This window comes from Microcaecilia unicolor, chromosome 8 (assembly GCF_901765095.1).
Source record: "Microcaecilia unicolor chromosome 8, aMicUni1.1, whole genome shotgun sequence".
NCBI classification, from domain to species: domain Eukaryota; kingdom Metazoa; phylum Chordata; class Amphibia; order Gymnophiona; family Siphonopidae; genus Microcaecilia; species Microcaecilia unicolor.
Window position 1 is genome coordinate 8,351,686 of NC_044038.1, and position 20,502 is coordinate 8,372,187.

General features: G+C 40.6%; 1 protein-coding gene across 1 annotated transcript in view; it reads right to left on the reverse strand.

Annotated features, from left to right (window-relative positions):
• Nucleotides 1-1,081: 1,081 nt before the first annotated feature.
• Nucleotides 1,082-20,502, reverse strand: part of ALKBH5 (alkB homolog 5, RNA demethylase) — a 57,424-nt gene continuing 38,003 nt past the window's right edge. The window contains exons 2-4 of the mRNA XM_030211079.1: nt 18,055-18,135; nt 13,280-13,435; nt 1,082-6,291 (exon numbers count right to left, since the gene is read on the reverse strand). Of these exons, the coding sequence (XP_030066939.1) occupies nt 6,093-6,291; nt 13,280-13,435; nt 18,055-18,135 (436 nt within the window). The 3' untranslated portion in view covers nt 1,082-6,092. The remainder of the gene's footprint in view (nt 6,292-13,279; nt 13,436-18,054; nt 18,136-20,502) is intronic.

The following is a 20,502-nucleotide window of genomic DNA, read 5'->3' on the forward strand; positions in this document are numbered from 1 at the left end:
TTTCCGCTTAATATGTGCTAATCCTGCACTGGAAAATGTTTTTTTTTTTAAATTTTCCAATGCAGGACGCATGCCCATGTGCGGAGAGTATGCATGTCTGGACTGATCAGGTAGTCCGGGCACATTATAACATGCCACCCAATTAGCGAGGGAGCCCTTACCTCCTCAGTAATAGGGAAATTAGCATGTGGCCATTACAAAATAGTATGGCAAGTTGGACATTTTACCCCCCCATGAAAAAAAACTCACATGCTGACACCAGTGCCGGCCACTTTTAACATGGCTTGGTAAAAGGACCCCTAAGTCCTATTTTTTTGTTCCTGGTTAGCCCTAAAGAGAATTCCTTACCAACAATTCCATTACATTTTGCACTTATACATCACCCTTCGGAGAAAAGTTTTCTTCACTCAACGTGTAATTAAACTCTGGAATTCATTGCCAGAGAATGTGGTAAAGGCAGTTAGCGGAGTTTAAAAAAATGTTTGGACGGCTTCCTAAAGGAAAAGTCCATAGACTGTTATTAAATGGACTTGGGGAAAATCCACTATTTCTGGGATAAACAGTATAAAATGTTTTGTACATTTTGGGGATCTTTCCGGGTTATTTATGACCTGGATTGGCCACTGTTGGAAACAGGCTGCTGGGCTTGATGGACTTTTGGTCTTTCCCAGTATGGCAATACTTATGTACTTCTCTGGAAAAGATCTAAGGCAGCTTCTTTCAACGAGAGGGGATTACAAGATTCCTGACCTATTAAACCCAGCAGGATCTGTGGGTACAATTCTCACAGCACAGCTGCATTCAGTAGCTTCAGGCCACCATAAATTTTTCACTCATACCAGGGATCCTTCTGCTCAGTTTTGGCAGGCCCTAGTTTCTGTACAGAGGTACCAGTTGACCCCAAATTCATTCCAACAAGAACAATGGCAAGAGGAAGATGACAGGAGACCAAATAAGGTCTGCAGTGAAGGGAAAGGGGGGAGGGGCAGGCTGTGTGGTCCTTGAGGACTATCCTGGTCATCAACTATGTAAGTGTGAAACAGCTGTAAATGCACCTGATGGAGACAAAGAAGCGTCAAAAAAGAATCAATGTGATGCTCTCTGCTTTTATTCAATTAAACGCAGCATTCTATACAGAAAAAAAAATAAGAAATCCATGAATGTCAAAATGCCTGACAGTGAACAGGATTTCCTTAATAATCCAGACATTATAAGACCCCCCCCATTGCTCAAAATGTTACTGTACATAAAAGAATCAACCCCCCTCACATTTACAATCTTTAAGTACATATTTCTCTTAACTTTAGAACTGTACAACTTTGTTGCAAACCAGGCTTTTTCCTATGAAAAGAAATTAAGAAAAAAATATTGCCACTTTGAATTTAAAACAGAACATTTAAAAGCAGGGAGAAAAAAAAAAAAAAAAAAAAAAAGACACTACAGCTCAACCTTAAAATTTCTCAAAATTTTGAATAATCCAGAACTCTGCTTTGTTTGGGTAGAATTGTGTAGGCTGCAATGCCACATTTTGTTTTGGCCCACACCACCAACGAACACTTCATTCTCCCTGGGTGAGGAAATGAACCCAAACCCTGAAGGAAACCTAGGGCTGGATAAGAATTGCAAAGGTATTTTTTCCCATGTTGGTCTTATTTGGGGGGGGGGGGGGGGGGGGGAGAGGGAATGACATACGCAGGATGACCAGAAGCGCACACTCCATCTGCTATGCTAGAATAGGAAGGGGTCCATTATATGCATTCAGAACAGACCTCAATCCACTATGAATTCATTATTGCCTAGCAGAACGGCTTTGTAAACCCAGTGTACAAGCAGAGAATAATGTTCATATACCATACCTGAAATATTAGAAAATTCTAAGCTGACAAAGCCCATGTCATTTTGGGATTTCTAAAATTTCAGTTTACACCTGGACCTAGATTAATGAGAACAAAATTCTACCTAGATCATACATGTGTGCAACTTCTTGGGCCAGATGTATTAAAAGTGTTTTTCTCATTTTGTGCCTACAGGAGAAATGCTGAGTCCATGTGCCCCCAGAGTCCCTTACAGTCATTTTGGTGTGCTTTGTCCAGCTACTACATAGTAAAAGCAAACTGGGCCTTATATGGTCATTAACACTTTATAATTCCCCAGCTTAGAAATGTACCAGAAGCTAGATGTGATGTGAATGCCTAAACAGCATATTTCTGGTCTCTCTCAAATTACCATCACACTTTGAAATGATATGCTCACAAAAATCACGCAGGTAGTGTAGAACAGCAGCTCCTAAAAACAGTCCACAAGCATCCTCTACAAATACAGAGATTTTAACCTGTTCTTAATTCAAAGTATGCCAATAATTTCATTAATCCTGCTCTGAATGGGGCTTGTTTTGAAACCCTAGTACTGGGGATTGTATTTCCCAGGAGTACTGCTGTCTCATAGATTCAATGCTGTAATCCAGTTTTTGGGTGTATTCCAGGCTCTCTTGTTTTTAGACTCTAAATAATAAATATGCATAAAATACTCAGAATCCAATCTGATGGCAAAAATCAAGCATATTTATTATAAGTAGTCTACAAAAACAGAGCATCTTGGATGCTCCTGAGGACTGGCTTGAAAACCACTGCATACAAACACCAGACATTAAAAAAAAAAAAAGCAGCTATCCAGGACAGTGGAGCTGGACAATAAAGTCAAGATCCCTTGAGAATAAATGTTACAACTATTACTGTTTCTGCCCTGCTCTACTGTAAATAAAATGTCTACAGATTAGGGAAAAGTGCAAACTATTTAACTAAGCTTCAGGCATGCCCTAGAGCTGTGCATTAACAGTGGCTGAAGTGAGCAGCCGGGGTTGTGCTACAGGAACTGTCCTGGCCACTTCAAGTTCAATAATCAAGGACCTTCCCCTCTCTATGGACACCTAGGCTAAATTATTCTTCAACATAAGGGAGAACAGAGAATCAAAACCTCCATCTAAAGAGTGTAAAGTGCATCTAGTTATATAACCTTGTCTCTTCACACTTCAACTTTCTGTATTTAACCCAGTTATGGTAACATTCACTTACTTAAATATAAGGCTTAGTTAGATAAATCTAAGGAAAATTAAACTTGACCAAAATCATGTTCACCCTATGGTTCTTGCTTCCTTTCCTTTTTTTTTTTTCATGTACTAATAATGCCCTGCCTACCCCCCCCCCCCCCCCCCCCCCCCCGCATGGGGGTTATTAAAAGTACAAGAAACTGGGTCCTCCGTAGTAAGAGGAGAAACACCACAGATCTAGAGACCAAAAGGCAGCCAAAGCAAGTAGATGGTCCTTTTCTGGAAACAATTCTGTTAAAATAGTTAACTTCAAAAAGCAAATACTTCTCAAAGATTTAAATGAGATTCGTTCTAGCAGATTTAAAGAAGAGATGCAGCTGTCCAAACTTATTGACCAGGATGTTTTATTTCCCACCTTTTCAAATCCCTCCTACCAATGAATCAATCAAATTTGTTACTGCAACTTGCAGGGCTTTTTATTACAGATCTGCATCACGGTGGCTGGCTACAATTTAGCATGTTATGACTGTTTATCTTTGGTCTCTGGATCATGGCAATACATAGTACTAAGCATGAATGACAGCTATAAAAAACTGAACTCCCATTATGAATGGGAAAAGCACAAACAGGGGTGGGATGAATAGTAATAAAACCATCTTTCACATGTTTCTTAGGACAGTCTTTAAAAAAAAAAATCTGTTGATAATCACCTTTAAAGGAGATGGGCACTAAAGCAGGGCAATGGTTATCACAGGCAGTCCTAGCAGACAGTGAGTGGAGCAGCATATTCACACCAACTCTTGTGTACTTAAATTGAAGAAATGCAAACACATACTTCCTGGTTTCAAATCTGTCTCGCCACACACTGGAAAGTATGAAGTTATAGGTTAAACGGGGCTATTGTGATCTTGACTAAGGAATCCCTAGGTTAAGTCACATCATGCCCTAAAAAAAAAAAAAAATTTAAGAAGGTTTGTGTTCAATGAGAGAGAAGTGTGCTGGGAAGAATTGAGGCCATGAACAGACTAGAAATGAAACATGCTACAGTTACCTTCATACCATTTGCTTACTCAGATCAAATGCATATTGAGAAAGCATTTTAAATTAAAGCTGAATTTTAATTACATTTGTATTAATAGCAAAGAACACTGAATTGCTTGTGCAAACAGCTTCTAGAGAAAATCAGCAAGACCAGGAGGTAGAAAGCGGGGCTCAATATACCACAGCTCCACGCAAGTGTGTTAAAATGCAAGCAAAGCATTTGGGCTCTGTAAAATCTAGAATCACCTTCTTTAAAATGTGCTGGGCCAGGTAATATTAGCACTGCTGACCGTTTCCACTCACTACCAATACGTACGATTACTCCAGGTGTTGGAAATTATCATAAAGCCCCAAAACAAGCAAACCTTCAGTAAACAGCGTCCCATTCCTACAGATGCAGAAGAGAAGGCTGGTGGTTCACGGGCCTGATCCTGCATTTTTATAACATGTAACCCCTTTAAGAGAACCACACTTAGGTTGATTGGCATAGTTGAATGCTACATACTCTGGGAGTTACACATATATAGCCTTCTGCTGAGCACTACTATGAGAATATCTGACCAGATTGATATCATTTGGGATCAGCTATGCTGAAATACAAAGCTCCAAAGCAGACAGGGCCCAACTTACAATTAGCAGCACTGAAACTCTTCAAACCAGCACCAGGGGACTTCTTTCAAAATATATTAGATTTGTTTAAAATGTTGATGTACAAGAGCAAAGTGCTGAACACATAACTAATGAAAGCCAGAAATTAGTTTAAACAAACAAAAAAAAGGTTATCTACTCTTACAACTCCTTAAGCACTAAATATGTGCATCACACTTGAAAAAAAATTTCATCAAAGGCTCTGAATGCATTAAAGGGTTGGGGCAATCTAACAGATTCAGGCCTTGGAAATTTTAAGCACAGATTCAGATTAAAAAAAAACAAAAACAGATCAGCAGGAGGGAAACAATCTAGCCAGACATTAACATCACATCTGAACGAAAAAGATTCAAACAGGAGGAAGCAGCTCTAGCTAACTGGAAAGCAGCTAGGCTTGACTCCCTAGCTCTCAGAAAGGGGTGGGGGGTGGGATGTGTATTAAAAAAAAACCCCAAACACCTTCATATTTCAAACCAGGGTTTTGGCAAAGACAGTATTCTAGCACAGATTACTCTATCAAGCAGACCAAAACACTGCCTTTGAAAGTGAAGAGAGGGTGGTGTCTTCTACTTAAAATGCCCAAGGCATAAGCAGAAGTGGCAGCTTACATTCCACTTCCCCTGCAGAATCCCCCCTCCTACTAGAGAAATCCTGCCAAACTAAGACTAGCTGGCAAAGAGAACTTTGGAGCCCAAGCTGCTTTGGATGAATGGAAAATCCGCACCCAAGTACACGGATGTTTAAAGCTGTTTTAAGCCCTTCTTTATAAATGGAATTGGAGCGTTTACTCCAAAGCTATGCGAACGGCATCACACATTTCCTCCGAGGTTGAAAAGAAACTTCCAGTTACTAAATGGCATAAAAGAAATGCTACAGATGTGACTAAGAGACAGACGGATGCTAAAGGGTGATGTGCAGGAAAAGGGAGAGCAACCAGAAGAGAGACCGTTTCAATCTACGTTTAGTTTTGTTTAATCTATGCTGTATTAAAAGCAAAGTGAACTTTTTGCATCCTTCTGCAGTGAAGCAGTTAACATGTATTCAGTGTTTCCACAACTTTAACACTGTTTTATACAGGCCCAGGTGCCCATTTTTTTCTATTTCAGCAGCAACAGATGGTATCACACAAATCCAAGTCTCATTCGCTTTCACTGGTACACAAGCCCCAGTATTATTCCTTTCAGAAAAAAAAAAAAACATTTCCAAATTGAAAAATCTTCAATATTAAAGAAAAAAAAAAAAATAAACACCAAACTAAAATAAAGTGAAGCTGAATTAAATTGCTGAGGAAGGGGTTTCACAGAACCAGGGCTGATTTCAGCAGCGCCAGGGAGTCTGGAGAGAGAGACTCTGTTGCTCAATGTCGCCTCATTTTAACTTTCCGAGCCGGGCTGCTATCATCGTCCTCTTCCTCCTCCCCACCTTCCTCATAGTAGTCTGTGTATTCGTAAGACCTTCGCCAATAGTTCTCAGAACTGAAGTTGCTCTGTCTTCTATGTTTTGGTAAAAGCACAGAGCGCCTGTTCTCCTCCTTATCCATTTCTAGAATACGAGGCCTGAGGAAATAAAAAGAAAAAATAATTTTCAGGTTTTTCTTTAACATTTGGCTAGTGGTGAGGGTGGTGGACTTTGGTCCTGGGGAACTGAGTTCGATTCCCACTTCAGGCACAGGCAAGTCACTTAACCCTCCATTGCCCCATGTAAGCCGCATTGAGCCTGCCATGAGTGGGAAAGCGCAGGGTACAAATGTAACAAAAATAAAATAGATACTATTGGAGATTCCACATGGAATGTTGATACTATTGGAGATTCCACATGGAATGTTGATGCTATTGGAGATTCTACATGGAATGTTGTTACTATTGGAGATTCTACATGGAATGTTGCTACTATTGGAGATTCTACATGGAATGTTGCTACTCTGAGATTCTACATGGAATATTGCTACTATTGGAGATTCTACATGGAATGTTGCTATTCCACTAGCAACATTCCATGTAGAAGGCTGCGCAGGCTACTGTTTCTGTACGTCAGACTCACAGAAGCAGAAGCCTGCGCGGCCACATTGGTGATCTGCAAGGGCCGACTTCTACACGGAATGTTGCTAGTGGAATAGCAACATTCCATGTAGAATCTCAAATAGAAGCAACATTCCATGTAGAATCTCAAATAGTAGCAACAGTGGAGGAGTGGCCTAGTGGTTAGGGTGGTGGACTTTGGTCCTGGGGAACTGAGGAACTGAGTTCGATTCCCACTTCAGGCACAGGCAGCTCCTTGTGACTCTGGGCAAGTCACTTAACCCTCCATTGCCCCATGTAAGCCGCATTGAGCCTGCCATGAGTGGGAAAGCGCAGGGTACAAATGTAACAAAAATAAAATAGATACTATTGGAGATTCTACATGGAATGTTGCTACTATTGGAGATTCTACATGGAATGTTGCTATTCCACTAGCAACATTCCATGTAGAAGGCTGCGCAGGCTTCTGTTTCTGCGAGTCTGGCGTCCTGCACGTATGTGCAGGACGCCAGACTCGCAGAAGCAGAAGCCTGCGCGGCCACATTGGTGATCTGCAAGGGCCGACTTCTACATGGAATGTTGCTAGTGGAATAGCAACATTCCATGTAGAATCTCAAATAGTAGCAACAGTGGAGGAGTGGCCTAGTGGTTAGGGTGGTGGACTTTGGTCCTGAGGAACTGAGTTCGATTCCCACTTCAGGCACAGGCAGCTCCTTGTGACTCTGGGCAAGTCACTTAACCCTCTATTGCCCCATGTAAGCCGCATTGAGCCTGCCATGAGTGGGAAAGCGCAGGGTACAAATGTAACAAAAATAAAAAAGTCAAGAACCGTGTGCTTCCACATGAAGCCTTGGGGGACGGGGGTGGGGTGGGGGGAATTGGTTATGTCTGTGCCTTTGCACCACAATGCCAGGAGGAAGGCAGGAGTTTCATAAATCAACTTACATCATGGCAATTCCTCAGATTGATAATCGTAAAAACAGCCCTCACCTGCTCTCCTTTTTATTTTCAAAACATGTTTTACTAAAAAGCTTCCTTGCATCCCCTGCATCTACAAAGCTTCTCTTTTGTCCCTCGTGTTTGATGTTGGGCAGCAGGAGGGCTGCCACAAGGTGACCAGTACTGTTCTAGTTCCAGCTGCTATCTTTTAAAACAAACTAACAAAATCTGACATCTTAAGATTCACATTTTCTGGTTAGGGCTAGAAGAAACATTTTATATTTGTTAGATGCCTGCTTTGAAAAACTCTGCTAAAAAAATCAAGCCAAAATAAAGCAGCCAACTGCATGCGCTTGGATTTTAAAAGCGCTTTTTAGCTTTCTGCTGGTTTAAAACACCCCAGGAAAAATCTTCTATTGCTTGTAACTGTTGGAATGTAATTGTATTTTACATGCATTGCCTGTCACCTATTATTTCTCTGTGATTACTCTGTGACCTCTGATGTGAATTACTTAGAGAGGTCACACAGCTATGCAACTTCCTGTGGGGGTTTAGATGCAGCAGATGCAGCACATGGAGCACATGGAGCTCATGATCTCTCCTAACCTGAGAGGATCTATGGTGGTGTGAGCATCCATTACCATCTAAGCACATGGAAGGAGCTGATAAGACAAATGTATAGTAATATGTATATATAAGCCTGTCTGATTATAATCTAACTACAAACTGTGAGTAAACATCTGTTTTGTTACTTCAACTTTAAAGTGACTCAGCAGTGAATTATTCTGGGGTGAATGAGAGAGAGATGAAGAAAGAAATTAACATTTCTAAAGCTGAAGCTGTGTGTACTAAAATCTGCTAATTATTTACTACAAATAATCCAACAAAAGGGTTATGGGCCCAGGTCCAGAAATTGAAAAAGAAGAGAAATATTACCAGGCAGAAAAAAAGGCCACATTTTTCTCTTAAGTTTTAAAGGAAAGATTCAGTCTGTCTCTCTCTCCCCCCACACAGCAGACAGAAGGCTAAGAAAATGGCTGAGGGAAGAAATTCACCATTTTTCTATTCTCTCAAGGTGCCTAAATTAACTGAGTTTAATTATCAGCAATGGGAACTAAGATTCATATGTCTCCTTCGAGCAAAAGGATTAAATATATGCTTAGACCAAGACAGAACAGCTGAAAATATGGCTGAATGGGACAATGCAAACTATTATGTGAAGTGCATGCTTTTGGAAGCTCTCTCAGAGAAACAAGCCATATTAGTGGAGGGAAAAGATACACCAAAGGACATTTTATATAAACTGAGAACTATGTATGCAACTACATATGCAAAGCAGCAACCAAATTGGTTGGCAGAGTTGAATGAAACCAAATTAAGGGATAAAGTAAATGTAATGATCACATTATGCATCTTATGTCTTCATTTCAAAAGCTAGAACTTTCTGGAATTCCCATGTGTGATGCATTGAAAAGAGCATTTCTTTTTACCTCACTATCAAAGAAGTTTGATGTTTTTAGGTCTGTAAATGAGGCCATTGAAGGGCAATCTTTTGAACAGGCAACATCAAAACTAAGGCAGGAATGCATAATAAATGATTCTGAGGAGATGTGTTCTCAAAGCAAGTCAGAGAGAAATGAAAAATTTCTTGGCAAAGAACAGAGGAAGGCGGAGCTATGGGAAAACTCCACCCAAGGGCAAGCTGATTTGCTACTCATGTGGAAAGGAGGGACATGTATCTAAATGGTGTAAGGAAACACAAAACACTCCCTCTAGCTCACCTAAGCCAATGGAACTAAAGAATTTTCAAACCAGGAAATGTATGAAGGACAAAGATAAACACAAGGGCTTTCTAATGGCAGAAAAATCTTTGACTATGGTAAATAATAATTCAAATGAAAGTACTTGGATTTTGGATTCAGGGAGCACATGCCATTTAACCAATTGTAAAGATTTCTTTCAGGAAATGTGTCCAGAGGAAGGTATTCTTAAAACTGCAAACGCAGGGACTGCTAAGATCCAAGCAAAAGGTATTGGATTCTTAAAATGCAAAGTGTCTAATGAAGTTAAAGAAATTCCTGTAAGTGATGTCTTGTATATTCCCCAAGCAGTTTGCAATATGCTTAGTGTATCTACATTAGATAAGAAGGGATTTGCGATTCATTTTGAAAACAGTAAGTGCACAATCTCTAAAAATGATGAAGTGTATGCTGAAGCTTTATGCATAATGATGTTTATAAACTGAGCATTTCAGGTGAAGCCTCACATATGGCGCAAGTAAGGAAGGATGCTGGTAAAATGGAGAAATGCATAGACTGTGTTACTCAAAAAGGTGTGAGACCCTCATTTCCTGCATACACAGGAAATAGGAGTAATAAAGTGCTGGACTTAATACACAGTGACTTATGTGGACCGTTTAATATCCCATCATTGGGAAATAACAGATTTGTGCTAATATTCTTGGATGATTTCTCTAGATATTGTGTGGCCTATTTGCTGAAAGAGAAAAGTCAAGTCACAGACATGCTGAAGAAATACGTAGCCATGGTGAGCAATAAATTTGAAAGAAAACCAAAGGTTCTTCAGACCGACAATGGTGGTGAGTTCACTTCACAAAGCATGCGCACATTTATAGAACAAGAAGGCATTCAACATATCACAACAGTAGCTTATACACCAGAGCAAAATTCTGTTGCAGAGAGAAAATTTAGGTCACTTGTGGAAATGACCAGATGTATGCTGTCAGATAGCAATCTCCCTAAAAGACTATGGGGGGGAAGCCATTCTCACAGCAGTGTACCTACAAAACAGAATGCCAACTAAGGCGCTGAGCGCACACCACATGAGACATGGCATGGTAGGAAGCCAAACCTGTCACACATAAGAACATTTGGAAGTACAGCATATGCTCATGTACCAAAGCAAAAAAAGGCATAAGCTGGATTCCACAACAGAAAGGGGCATTTTAGTTGGCTATGCTCCAGGACACAAAGGATATAGAATTTTGAATCTGAAAACTGGCATTGTTGGCATAAGAACATGTTACATATTTGATGAAAACAAAAGGGTTGATAAAGGCTGGATTATCCCAGATGAGCCTTATCATCCAGAATATGAAACTAGAACCATAATAGACATGCCAGTGTATATAAATGCCATACCAAGGCAGATGTCTGAAAGCAACTCATCTGTATCTAACGAGGAACAGGCAGAGGAAGCAGACACAGAAAGGATCATTGAAGAAGACAGTACAGTTGGAGAAGGGGAATCAATTGGAGAAGGACTCTCAGATTTAGAGGATGCGGAAAGGTCAGACCAACCTGTTGTCAGACGCTCATCCAGGGAAAACAAAGGTGTTCCACCCCCAAGACTGTCTTACCTAACAAAGTCAGCAGAAGCTCAAGAGCCCTTAACATGGGATGAGATTGAGAAAATGCCAGCAGAAGAAGCTGCTGAATGGCATAAAGCTGCACAAGAAGAAATTGATGCATTGGATAAAAATAATACTTGGATTCTTACAAAATTACCTCCTGGCAAGAAAGCTATAGGATGCAAATGGGTATTCAAGTTAAAAAGGAATGCACAAGGAAAAGTGGAAAGGTATAAAGCAAGATTAGTGGCAAAGGGATATCTTCAAAATTATGGAGAAGATTTTGATGAAGTGTTTGCACCTGTAGTGAAACACACGACAATCAGAACACTTCTGAGCATTGCAGTCTCAAAAGGCATGCAAGTCAACCACATTGATGTGAAAACAGCATTTCTTCACGGAGATATAACTGAAGACTTGTACATGGAACAACCAACATGTTTCATAAATACAAAACAAAGACAGCTAGTGTGTAAATTAAACAAAGGTCTTTATGGATTAAAGCAAAGTGCAGAATGTTGGGATGATAAATTGCATGAAATATTGACAAATTTAGGATTTAAGCAAGGTGAAGCAGATAAATGCTTGTACACTAGGTGCACAAATGGACAATATGCATACATTTTAGCTTTTGTTGATGATCTGCTCATTGCAAGCAAAAGTGAGCAAGAGTACAAGGACATTGTAAAATGTTTAAACCACAATGTTGAGATAAAAGAACTTGGTAATGTGTCATACTATCTTGGTATAGAAATTGAGAAACAAAATGATGGTTCTTATCTTCTAAGCCAGAAGCAGAAAATAAATGAGCTTATTGAAAGTTTAGGTATGCAAGATGCCCAAGTTGTAAGCACTCCCATGATCACTGATTTTCTGAAGGATGAAACAGTAAGAGAACCTTTACCAGATAACATCCAATATAGATCAGCCATAGGTAAGCTTTTATATCTAGCTACCACATACAGGGCTGATATAGCAAATGCAGTAGGAATTTTGAGCAGAAGGGTCAGCTCACCTACCAATCAGATTGGACTGCAGTTAAAAGGATGGTAAGGTATTTAAAGGGTACCATTGATTGTAAATTAAAGATTTCAGCCAATAGTAATCCAAAACTAATATGTTACTGTGATTCAGATTGGGCAGGGGATCATTCTGATTATAAATCCACAAGTGGATATGTGTTTATGTATGGAAATGTACAAATTTCATGGGCCAGTCATAAACAAAGTATTGTGAGTTTGTCTTCTACAGAAGCTGAATACGTGGCCGTATCGGAAGCGTGCAGAGAACTGATGTGGATTGAAAAACTTATGCTGGATTTCGGAATAGCTGAAAAGAGACCAATCCAGATAATGGAAGATAATCAGAGCTGCATCCGACTGTCACAGAATGACAAGGTTCAGTCACGCACCAAGCACATCGCAACGAAATACCACAACGTGCGAGAGTTGGCGAAAGAAGGGGTCATCAGTCTACACTATTGTCACACCAGTGAGATGACAGCTGACATCATGACCAAACCGTTACCCAGAGAACATTTTGTGAATTTGCGTATAAAGCTTGGACTTTGTATGAATAAATAATTGCATGACAGTTATGCATGAGAAGGGGTTTGTTGGAATGTAATTGTATTTTACATGCATTGCCTGTCACCTATTATTTCTCTGTGATTACTCTGTGACCTCTGATGTGAATTACTTAGAGAGGTCACACAGCTATGCAACTTCCTGTGGGGGTTTAGATGCAGCAGATGCAGCACATGGAGCACATGGAGCTCATGATCTCTCCTAACCTGAGAGGATCTATGGTGGTGTGAGCATCCATTACCATCTAAGCACATGGAAGGAGCTGATAAGACAAATGTATAGTAATATGTATATATAAGCCTGTCTGATTATAATCTAACTACAAACTGTGAGTAAACAGATGTTTTGTTACTTCAACTTTAAAGTGACTCAGCAGTGAATTATTCTGGGGTGAATGAGAGAGAGATGAAGAAAGAAATTAACATTTCTAAAGCTGAAGCTGTGTGTACTAAAATCTGCTAATTATTTACTACAAATAATCCAACAGTAACAGCCACTGACGCAGCACTGGAGAAGTGTAGGAGCACGCTAGGTCTGTTATACAAAGCTCAAACCTTAAAGTGATCTTGTCTCCAACATTTATATGGCGATTCAGGCATGCTGAACACGCCTCATTTAGAGAGCTCAGTACCTGTGGGCTGCATCAGGGTCAGCTTTGCGATGGGATCGCTTTGGTTTTAGGATCTGCTGCAACTTGTTGCTTCCTGACAGTCGATTAGAAGTGTAACCTGGCAACATGGAGCTACTCAGAGACCTGGTTTCCAATCGAGGAGCTTCTGTCCTTGTTCTGTAAAGAAGTGAAAGATTTAGTTTAGAGGGAAAGAAAGAGCACAACAGATTCATATTATAAACCTTGGAACAATCAGTGAGCGAGCACAAAGCATTCTCCCATGATACTGAGGGGCTCATTTTCAAAGCACTTAGGCCCCTGTTAAAAATCCCTCTGTATTTCCAAAATCGGTAAAAATTGCAATTTGGAAATACAGAGAGATGTCCAAAGAGAATCGCATGCAAATGAGCTGCTCATTGCTTTTGCAAAAAGGTTCATTTGCATGCAATATGGGGGAAGCCAGTCAGCCAGCAGAGAATGTGCAGAGCAGCCCATCGCTAAGCATGGCTGCTCTGCGCATGGGGGGGGGGGGGGGGGGGGGGGGGGGGGGAGAGAGATCACAACTTCTGGCCTTACCCGGCACAGCTTCAGCAGCTCCCAGCTATAAAATTGTTACAGAGAAAAGAATGTTTTTTTCTTTAGTTTTAGGCGCAAACAGGAAGCAAGGAGGAGTATATGTTTAAAATTTTCTTTTTCTGGGCTCTGATTGGCCCAGGAGCTCATATTCATTCAAAGAGTACTGGCTTTTGCTCCTTTGCGCTTTAGAAGTGATAAGTAGTAGTAGTTTTAGCCAGGAAGAAGAGAGAGCTCTTTGCTGAGGATCGGTGAATTATATGTCCTGATCTTCCCAGGTATTTTTTAGAAAGTAAACAAATGTTTAGTGTTATAATTGATCCCTATTTCAGTTACCTGTTAGTGTTTGCTGATTGCAAACTGTTCAATTTTTAAAAGACAATAAACAATTGTTTGTCTGGATTGATAAAGTAACCTAGGAATCACTGGGGATAATTTGAGAGTGGGAGATTCGCACAGAGGCGGTTGTGACCCGTCGGTGGGAGGAGGGTGCTAGTGTAGAGCACGACTGGCAGGAGTAGGCGGACTTCAGCTGTGCTGGGGATAGATCCTCTAAGTGACCACGGAGTGACCCCAGGCAGGTGGCTAGGCATTGTGACACTCGTTTTAATCCTTGCTTGCTAAACCAGCTAGAACTGGTATAAAAACCACGCTGCTGGCTCGTTAGCCTTTGTAACCTATGGAACTTTGTACGTCTAAGTGCTCTAAAAACATGCCTCCAAACAAATACATTTCCAACTCTATTAGGCAGATGCATTGATTTCTCAAAAAGGAAAGGCATACTCTCCTCCTCCCAACTAATTTACATTAGCAACTCATGATATTCCAATCAGTTCTATAGTGACCAGACATTTATTTTAGATTCTCATCTATGTGCCCCCCCCCCCCCCAAAATAAGCTGTTTGCAACTTTTTTTTTTTTTTTTAATAATTGACGCTGATATGTAAATTGAAAATCTTCTAAACTTACAAATATCTGTAAACTTGGTAGAGGCTCTACTTGTTCCTTATTTGGATTACTAAAAATATGCTTTATTTAGGTTTACTTGAATCTTGTGTGGGCAGAAAATGCTGCTGCACAAGATTTTACTACAAGTTGGAGAACTGAGCATATCACTCCAATTCTATGAAAATTACAATGGCTACTAGTTAAGTTCAGAACACAATTTAAATGCCATCTTTTGGTCTATTGTACTCTGTAAGATGATGGAACAAATGTTCACTCTTCTGGTGTGTTCACACTCTACCCCACACCTTAAAAACAAGGTATTAGGAATTACTACATTCCTTCTGTTTCAGTTACAAGACAGTCTACTATTCATAAAGGAGTGCTGTCTCGCAAGAGATGGGCAGTAACAAAGTACTTGTACTTCGGTACAGTACTTTTACTGTAATCAGTTACATTTTTTTGGCTATACTTTTGCACTTAGTAACAAAGAGCAAATTTGGAAAAAAAAAAAAAAAATATATATATATATATATATATATATATATATATATATATATATATTTTTTAAAAAGTATTCTCTATCCCTCTGCTTCTGCCCTTCCACAGTCTTTCCAAGTAATGTCAGATGAGGCTTACAGCTGATTGGGCCTGAACTTTCAAAAACAGCTGAGCTGGGACCGGAAGTTCAAGCCAGCATCTGACATCACCTGGAAACCCTAGTCCTCGCCCTCTACAACTACCCAGAACAGCTGTTGATTGGCTTTTACTTTGTTGTTAGGCTCAGCTGCCTCTCCAGCCTGATCTGCACCTTCACTGGCCATTGGGCCGACCGGGTCCGCTCCCTCTACCCTCACCATGGTCATACAGCACAGTCTCGCTCTCATTGCACCTCTGCCAGGCTCACGCTAACAAACTACCATGGGAGACACATGGGACCCAATTCTCTGCAGTGCTGCAAGTGCTTCTCTGTGCTGGACCCGTCTCATCTGATGTAAACTTCTGATACGGGCAAAGGAAGCACTAGCAGCGCTGCAGAGGGCGAGAGACCGTGCCACAGGGTGAAAAGAGAGCGCAGTGCGAGCACGACAGAGAGAGAGATGGGGTAATACCAGATAAATGGGGTGGGAGAGACAGAAGCTATGGGCTGGGAAGAGAGAAACTGGGGAAGACTGAATAGGAGGAGAGAAGAGCGATACTGGATAAAAGGGGGGGGGGGGGGGAAGAAATTGGGCAAGACTAGATAGGCGAAGACATAGGAGTCAACTTTTCAGAATGATGGGACGTTAAAACCCAATAGAAATTACCCCTCCCTGGAGACAAAGGGTTTGCTCAAGCACCCAGAGAGGGACAGATCAGTGTTGGAGCAGGTTACAGTGGAGAGGTGAACACGACAGAAGAGGAGAAAAAAAAAATGACACATGGACACGAGACCCTTGAAAAGAGTTAAGACAGGAAAGCAGTAACCAGAGACTGGGGCCAACACAATTAGAAAAATTAAATAGCCAGACAGCAAAGGCAGGAAAAAAAAATTAATTTTCAAATTAAAATGAAGTAATGCAGTAGCCATGCTACCCTGACCACACACTGCATTAAAATGAAGGTAAATGCAGTGATAAGCTAATCCACAGCTTACAAGTTTTCAATGCAGGAAACTTTGCCAGATCCGAGGCAGTGTAGAAGGGCTGGTCGAGAGGCGTCTCTCCTTCCCAAACTGACCCCTGTGCCCTGGATGCCTGTCATCAGGCCCCTCTTCTGAACCTTTCACCTGGTGGTCGAGTAGTTCCCTGTCTCTCCCAGATGACCAACCCCCCCCCCCCCCCCCCCCCCCCCCCAAACAAAACAGTTCAAACCATTTCCCTGGTAGTCTAGTGACACCATTCACTCCCAACATAATAATGAAAAAGTTAGGGGCATGGTCAAGGTCTGAATAATCAGAATATAAGAGCCCCAAAAAATAAGTGTGAGGTCAAACTGAGCCCAAAGTGAAGGAAAGAGAAAGCAAGATTTAGATGAAATAAATACAAGGAAGACAAGACAGGAAAGGCAAAAAGAAGCTGGAGCAAGAGGATCACTGGGAAAGTGTTCTATTCTAGTACACATGAGAAAGTAAATTTTAGTGATTTATGGAATCATGAGCTTCTAATTTCAAATACGGATAAAACTAAGTTTCTAATTATAACTAACCCTCACCATCCTATGAATTTTAGTAACTTTACTATTAAGAACAAAACCTATTCCCTTGAGTCATCAATAAAAATCTTGGGAGTCACAATAGATACCTTCCTCACCCTTGAAAACTAAGTTTCCCTCGAGTGTCTTTCACTCATTTTGGAAGCTAACGAGATTGAGGCCATTTTCTCTAAATCTGTCTTTCGTACTTTGATTCAATCCCTTGTCTTTACCAAATCTGAGTACTGCAAATTCTATGCTGGACTTGAAGGTGGTCTTCTCAAAAATTTACAAACAGCTCAAAATACTGCTGCTTGACTTATATGTAGATCTCCTCGCTTCGCCAAAGCCACTCCTCTTTTATATGAGGTACATTGGTTATCAATAAGAGATAGAATTTGGTGAATGAAAACGCATAATTTGAAAGATATTCTGTTTGGTCAAGCCCCATCATATATGAATAATCTTAATGAATTACCCCCCCCCCCCGTAATGCTGTTTCATCATCTAGAGAATATCTTGTCTTACATTTCCCTACCTGTAAGAATGTGAACAATTCACTCTGCCAATTTCTCTTATCAAGGCACCAAAATTTGGAATTCTCTTCCTAAATCAATCAAGTTTACAGATGATCACCTAACTTTTAGAAGTCTTCTAAAAGCACATTTCTTCAGTCTGACCTTTCGGAATACAAAGAACGCTATTTGAATTTTACCCACACCCTTTTCTTAATCTCATTTACCATCTAGTCCCGCCTAATTATGCTTTCACCTATCCACCCTTAATTATTTGTTTGTCCTTGCGATAGTCTAAATCCCTGGTTACTTACTGCACATGTATTATTTGCTTCTTGAACTTATTCTAATTTGTATTATAGTCTGGATATTATTATTATTATTATTTACTTGTTGCATTTGTATCCCACATTGAACTTGAGTCTATTTTGGGCTAATGTGGAGTATAAATGTCATGAATGAATAAATAAATAGATAGATAAGAGGCTCTCAGCACCGGGTACAACTTAATCATATGTAACACCATCTAAGAAATTATCCTCACCAGAGCCTAAAAACGAAGCCAGTAGAACAGTTTGTGCACACACTTACTTTCTTAGTATGACAACTGCTCTTCTCTCCTTGATGTCTTGCGGTCGTATGCAATGAGTTATTTCATCAGCAGCATATCCACTACAAGATAGATTTATTAAAAAAACACGTGAGAGAACATACTACTATACAACACAGATTTACAAATCTGAAACATTCAAATAAAAATGGAGGGGGGGGGGGGGGGGAAGTGACATCTGGAAAGCTGTGTATGCTAGAGCTTCACAAATCCTGCTGCTGTTAAAACGAACACTGCATCTAGTTTGCATCCACCATCAGGTTTAAGCCATGTGGCGCAGGAACAACCAGTGCAAGTCTCAAGACTTCAGACCTCGAGACTTGCTCCAGAGTTTGCGCAATCCATTTTTCTTCTACCCCCTACCATACACAGACAGAAACTTAAGATCACCTCCTCCCACTCTGCGAAAAATAACTGCCATCCCTGTCTCCACTGCTAGTTACAATGGAAGCAGGTCAGACAAGCTCACTCACAAAGTGGGAGGGGGTGGGAGGAAAAGCAGATAAATGGTTAAAACTCTGAAAAATATCAAGGCATTTTACACATCCTTTTAATCTTATGGACATCAATGTGACATTCTTCTGAAAAAAAGCCAGACAATTGGCAATCCTAACTTCTTAAGTACCGGGCACATCTCTCAGCCCACCCCCCCCCCCCCTCCTCCCCACAAACAAACACGTGGGCACTAAAGAATGCACAAAGTTTGCCAATGGTTACATCTGGCTTTGCCAATGGCAGGCAGAGGTCATAGTGGTGCAGTTTGGTGGTGATGTGGCAGCTGCTGGGTGGCATGGTAGTTGTGGAAGGATAGGGAATTCCACCTTTTAAATTGCCTTGCTCTGTTCTGTAACTGCTCTATTTCACTCTAAAGTTTCTATGCCTCAGAAACTGGAATCCCTTTTCCCACAGAAATGTACTGGGCCATCTTTTGGAAGGCTCACGTCTCCGAAACCTTGGTTCGATTTGGCTAATTTTCGAACTCAATAAGGTCTTTTCACTAGTTTTTCCTCACATGCCAAAGTTTCATCTCACTGCGTTAAATTTTCAGAGTATTATTTTACTCCCACGCAGAAGACATTTTTGACTCCTTTTGCATCATTCTTTCCATTTTCTGCTGGGCTGGGGAAGGAATAAAAATTATTAAAAGATCAGCACCAAGATAAAGGTTCTCGACATTGCTGTTTTGGACTGATTGTATTTCCGTTGATGTCTAAATTGTTTTGTACAAGTGTGGGTTTAAGATGCAAGTGCAATGACTGAATGAAGAGCTGTTAAGTACCTTTTTCACTCTGCTTTCTTTTTTTTACTTCATGATTGGTTTTTGTCTGTTCAAGTATTTAAGGTTATCCCAATAAAAGATGACTCTCGTCATATCTGACCATATTCATCCATAGGAAAGTTTTAAGTTCCCTTGAAGCAGTAGCTTTTGTCTGTTGCAATGCTAGCATCGGGCTTTCATGTCTCAGTTGACTTGAATTTGCACATCTCAAACACAGATTTGGACATGGCATTATTTGATACAAGAACCTTGACTGTTATATTTCAGTCTTATCAGATCAGATGAGTCAAATGATTAATAGATTTGTCAGCACTGAAGACTTAAAGGGCACTTTTAAGGTGCTTCATACGATTTCTAGTAATTATGAAACTCAATCTTTTTAAAATTCATTCAAATAATCTGTAGTTTAACATGCACACATGAAAAACAAAATTACTTACCTGTAGCAGGTGTTCTCCGAGGGTAACATCATCTGATGGAGCCCGGTGTAGATGCTGCCCAGCATATGGTCTTTGGCAGTACCCACTGCACATGTGCAGGTACCTTCCTGCTTGACACGTGAGTGTGGGTCCAGCAGTACAATACTATAGCTGAAGGAATACAACTCCCATGGGAGGTGGGAATACATGTCCTGCTGTCCTCTGAGAACACCTGCTACAGGTAAGTAACTTTGCTTTATCTGAGGACAAGCAGGACATTTGTTTCTCATATATGGGAATCCCCAGTAACCAGACTCACTGAAAGCAACAACAGCAGGCCAAGAGGAACTCACAAAGACGAGTCCCTGGAAAAGCATATAACTCGAATGCTGACACTTAAGGTGAGCCTTGGATTTTAGACACCAAACTCTGTAAAACCGTCTATCTAAACTGGTTGTCACACTGGAACTCGGCTCAAGGCAGAAGTAAAATGTGAAGGTTTAGATGGAAGCCTAGCCCGTAGTCTTGTAAATCTGATCTATTTGATCTCAATAGGGATAGTGATGCAGCCATGGTCCTGACAATGGGAGCCACGATATCCCTTTCCAGTCAGCCCAGCCTGTGCAGAAGCAAAATAAATGCAAGCCAATTGGACAGCGTGCATTTACTACTGTTTGCCCCCGATTTATTCAGATTGAAAAAGACAAAGGGCTGGGTGAACCACCAAAAAG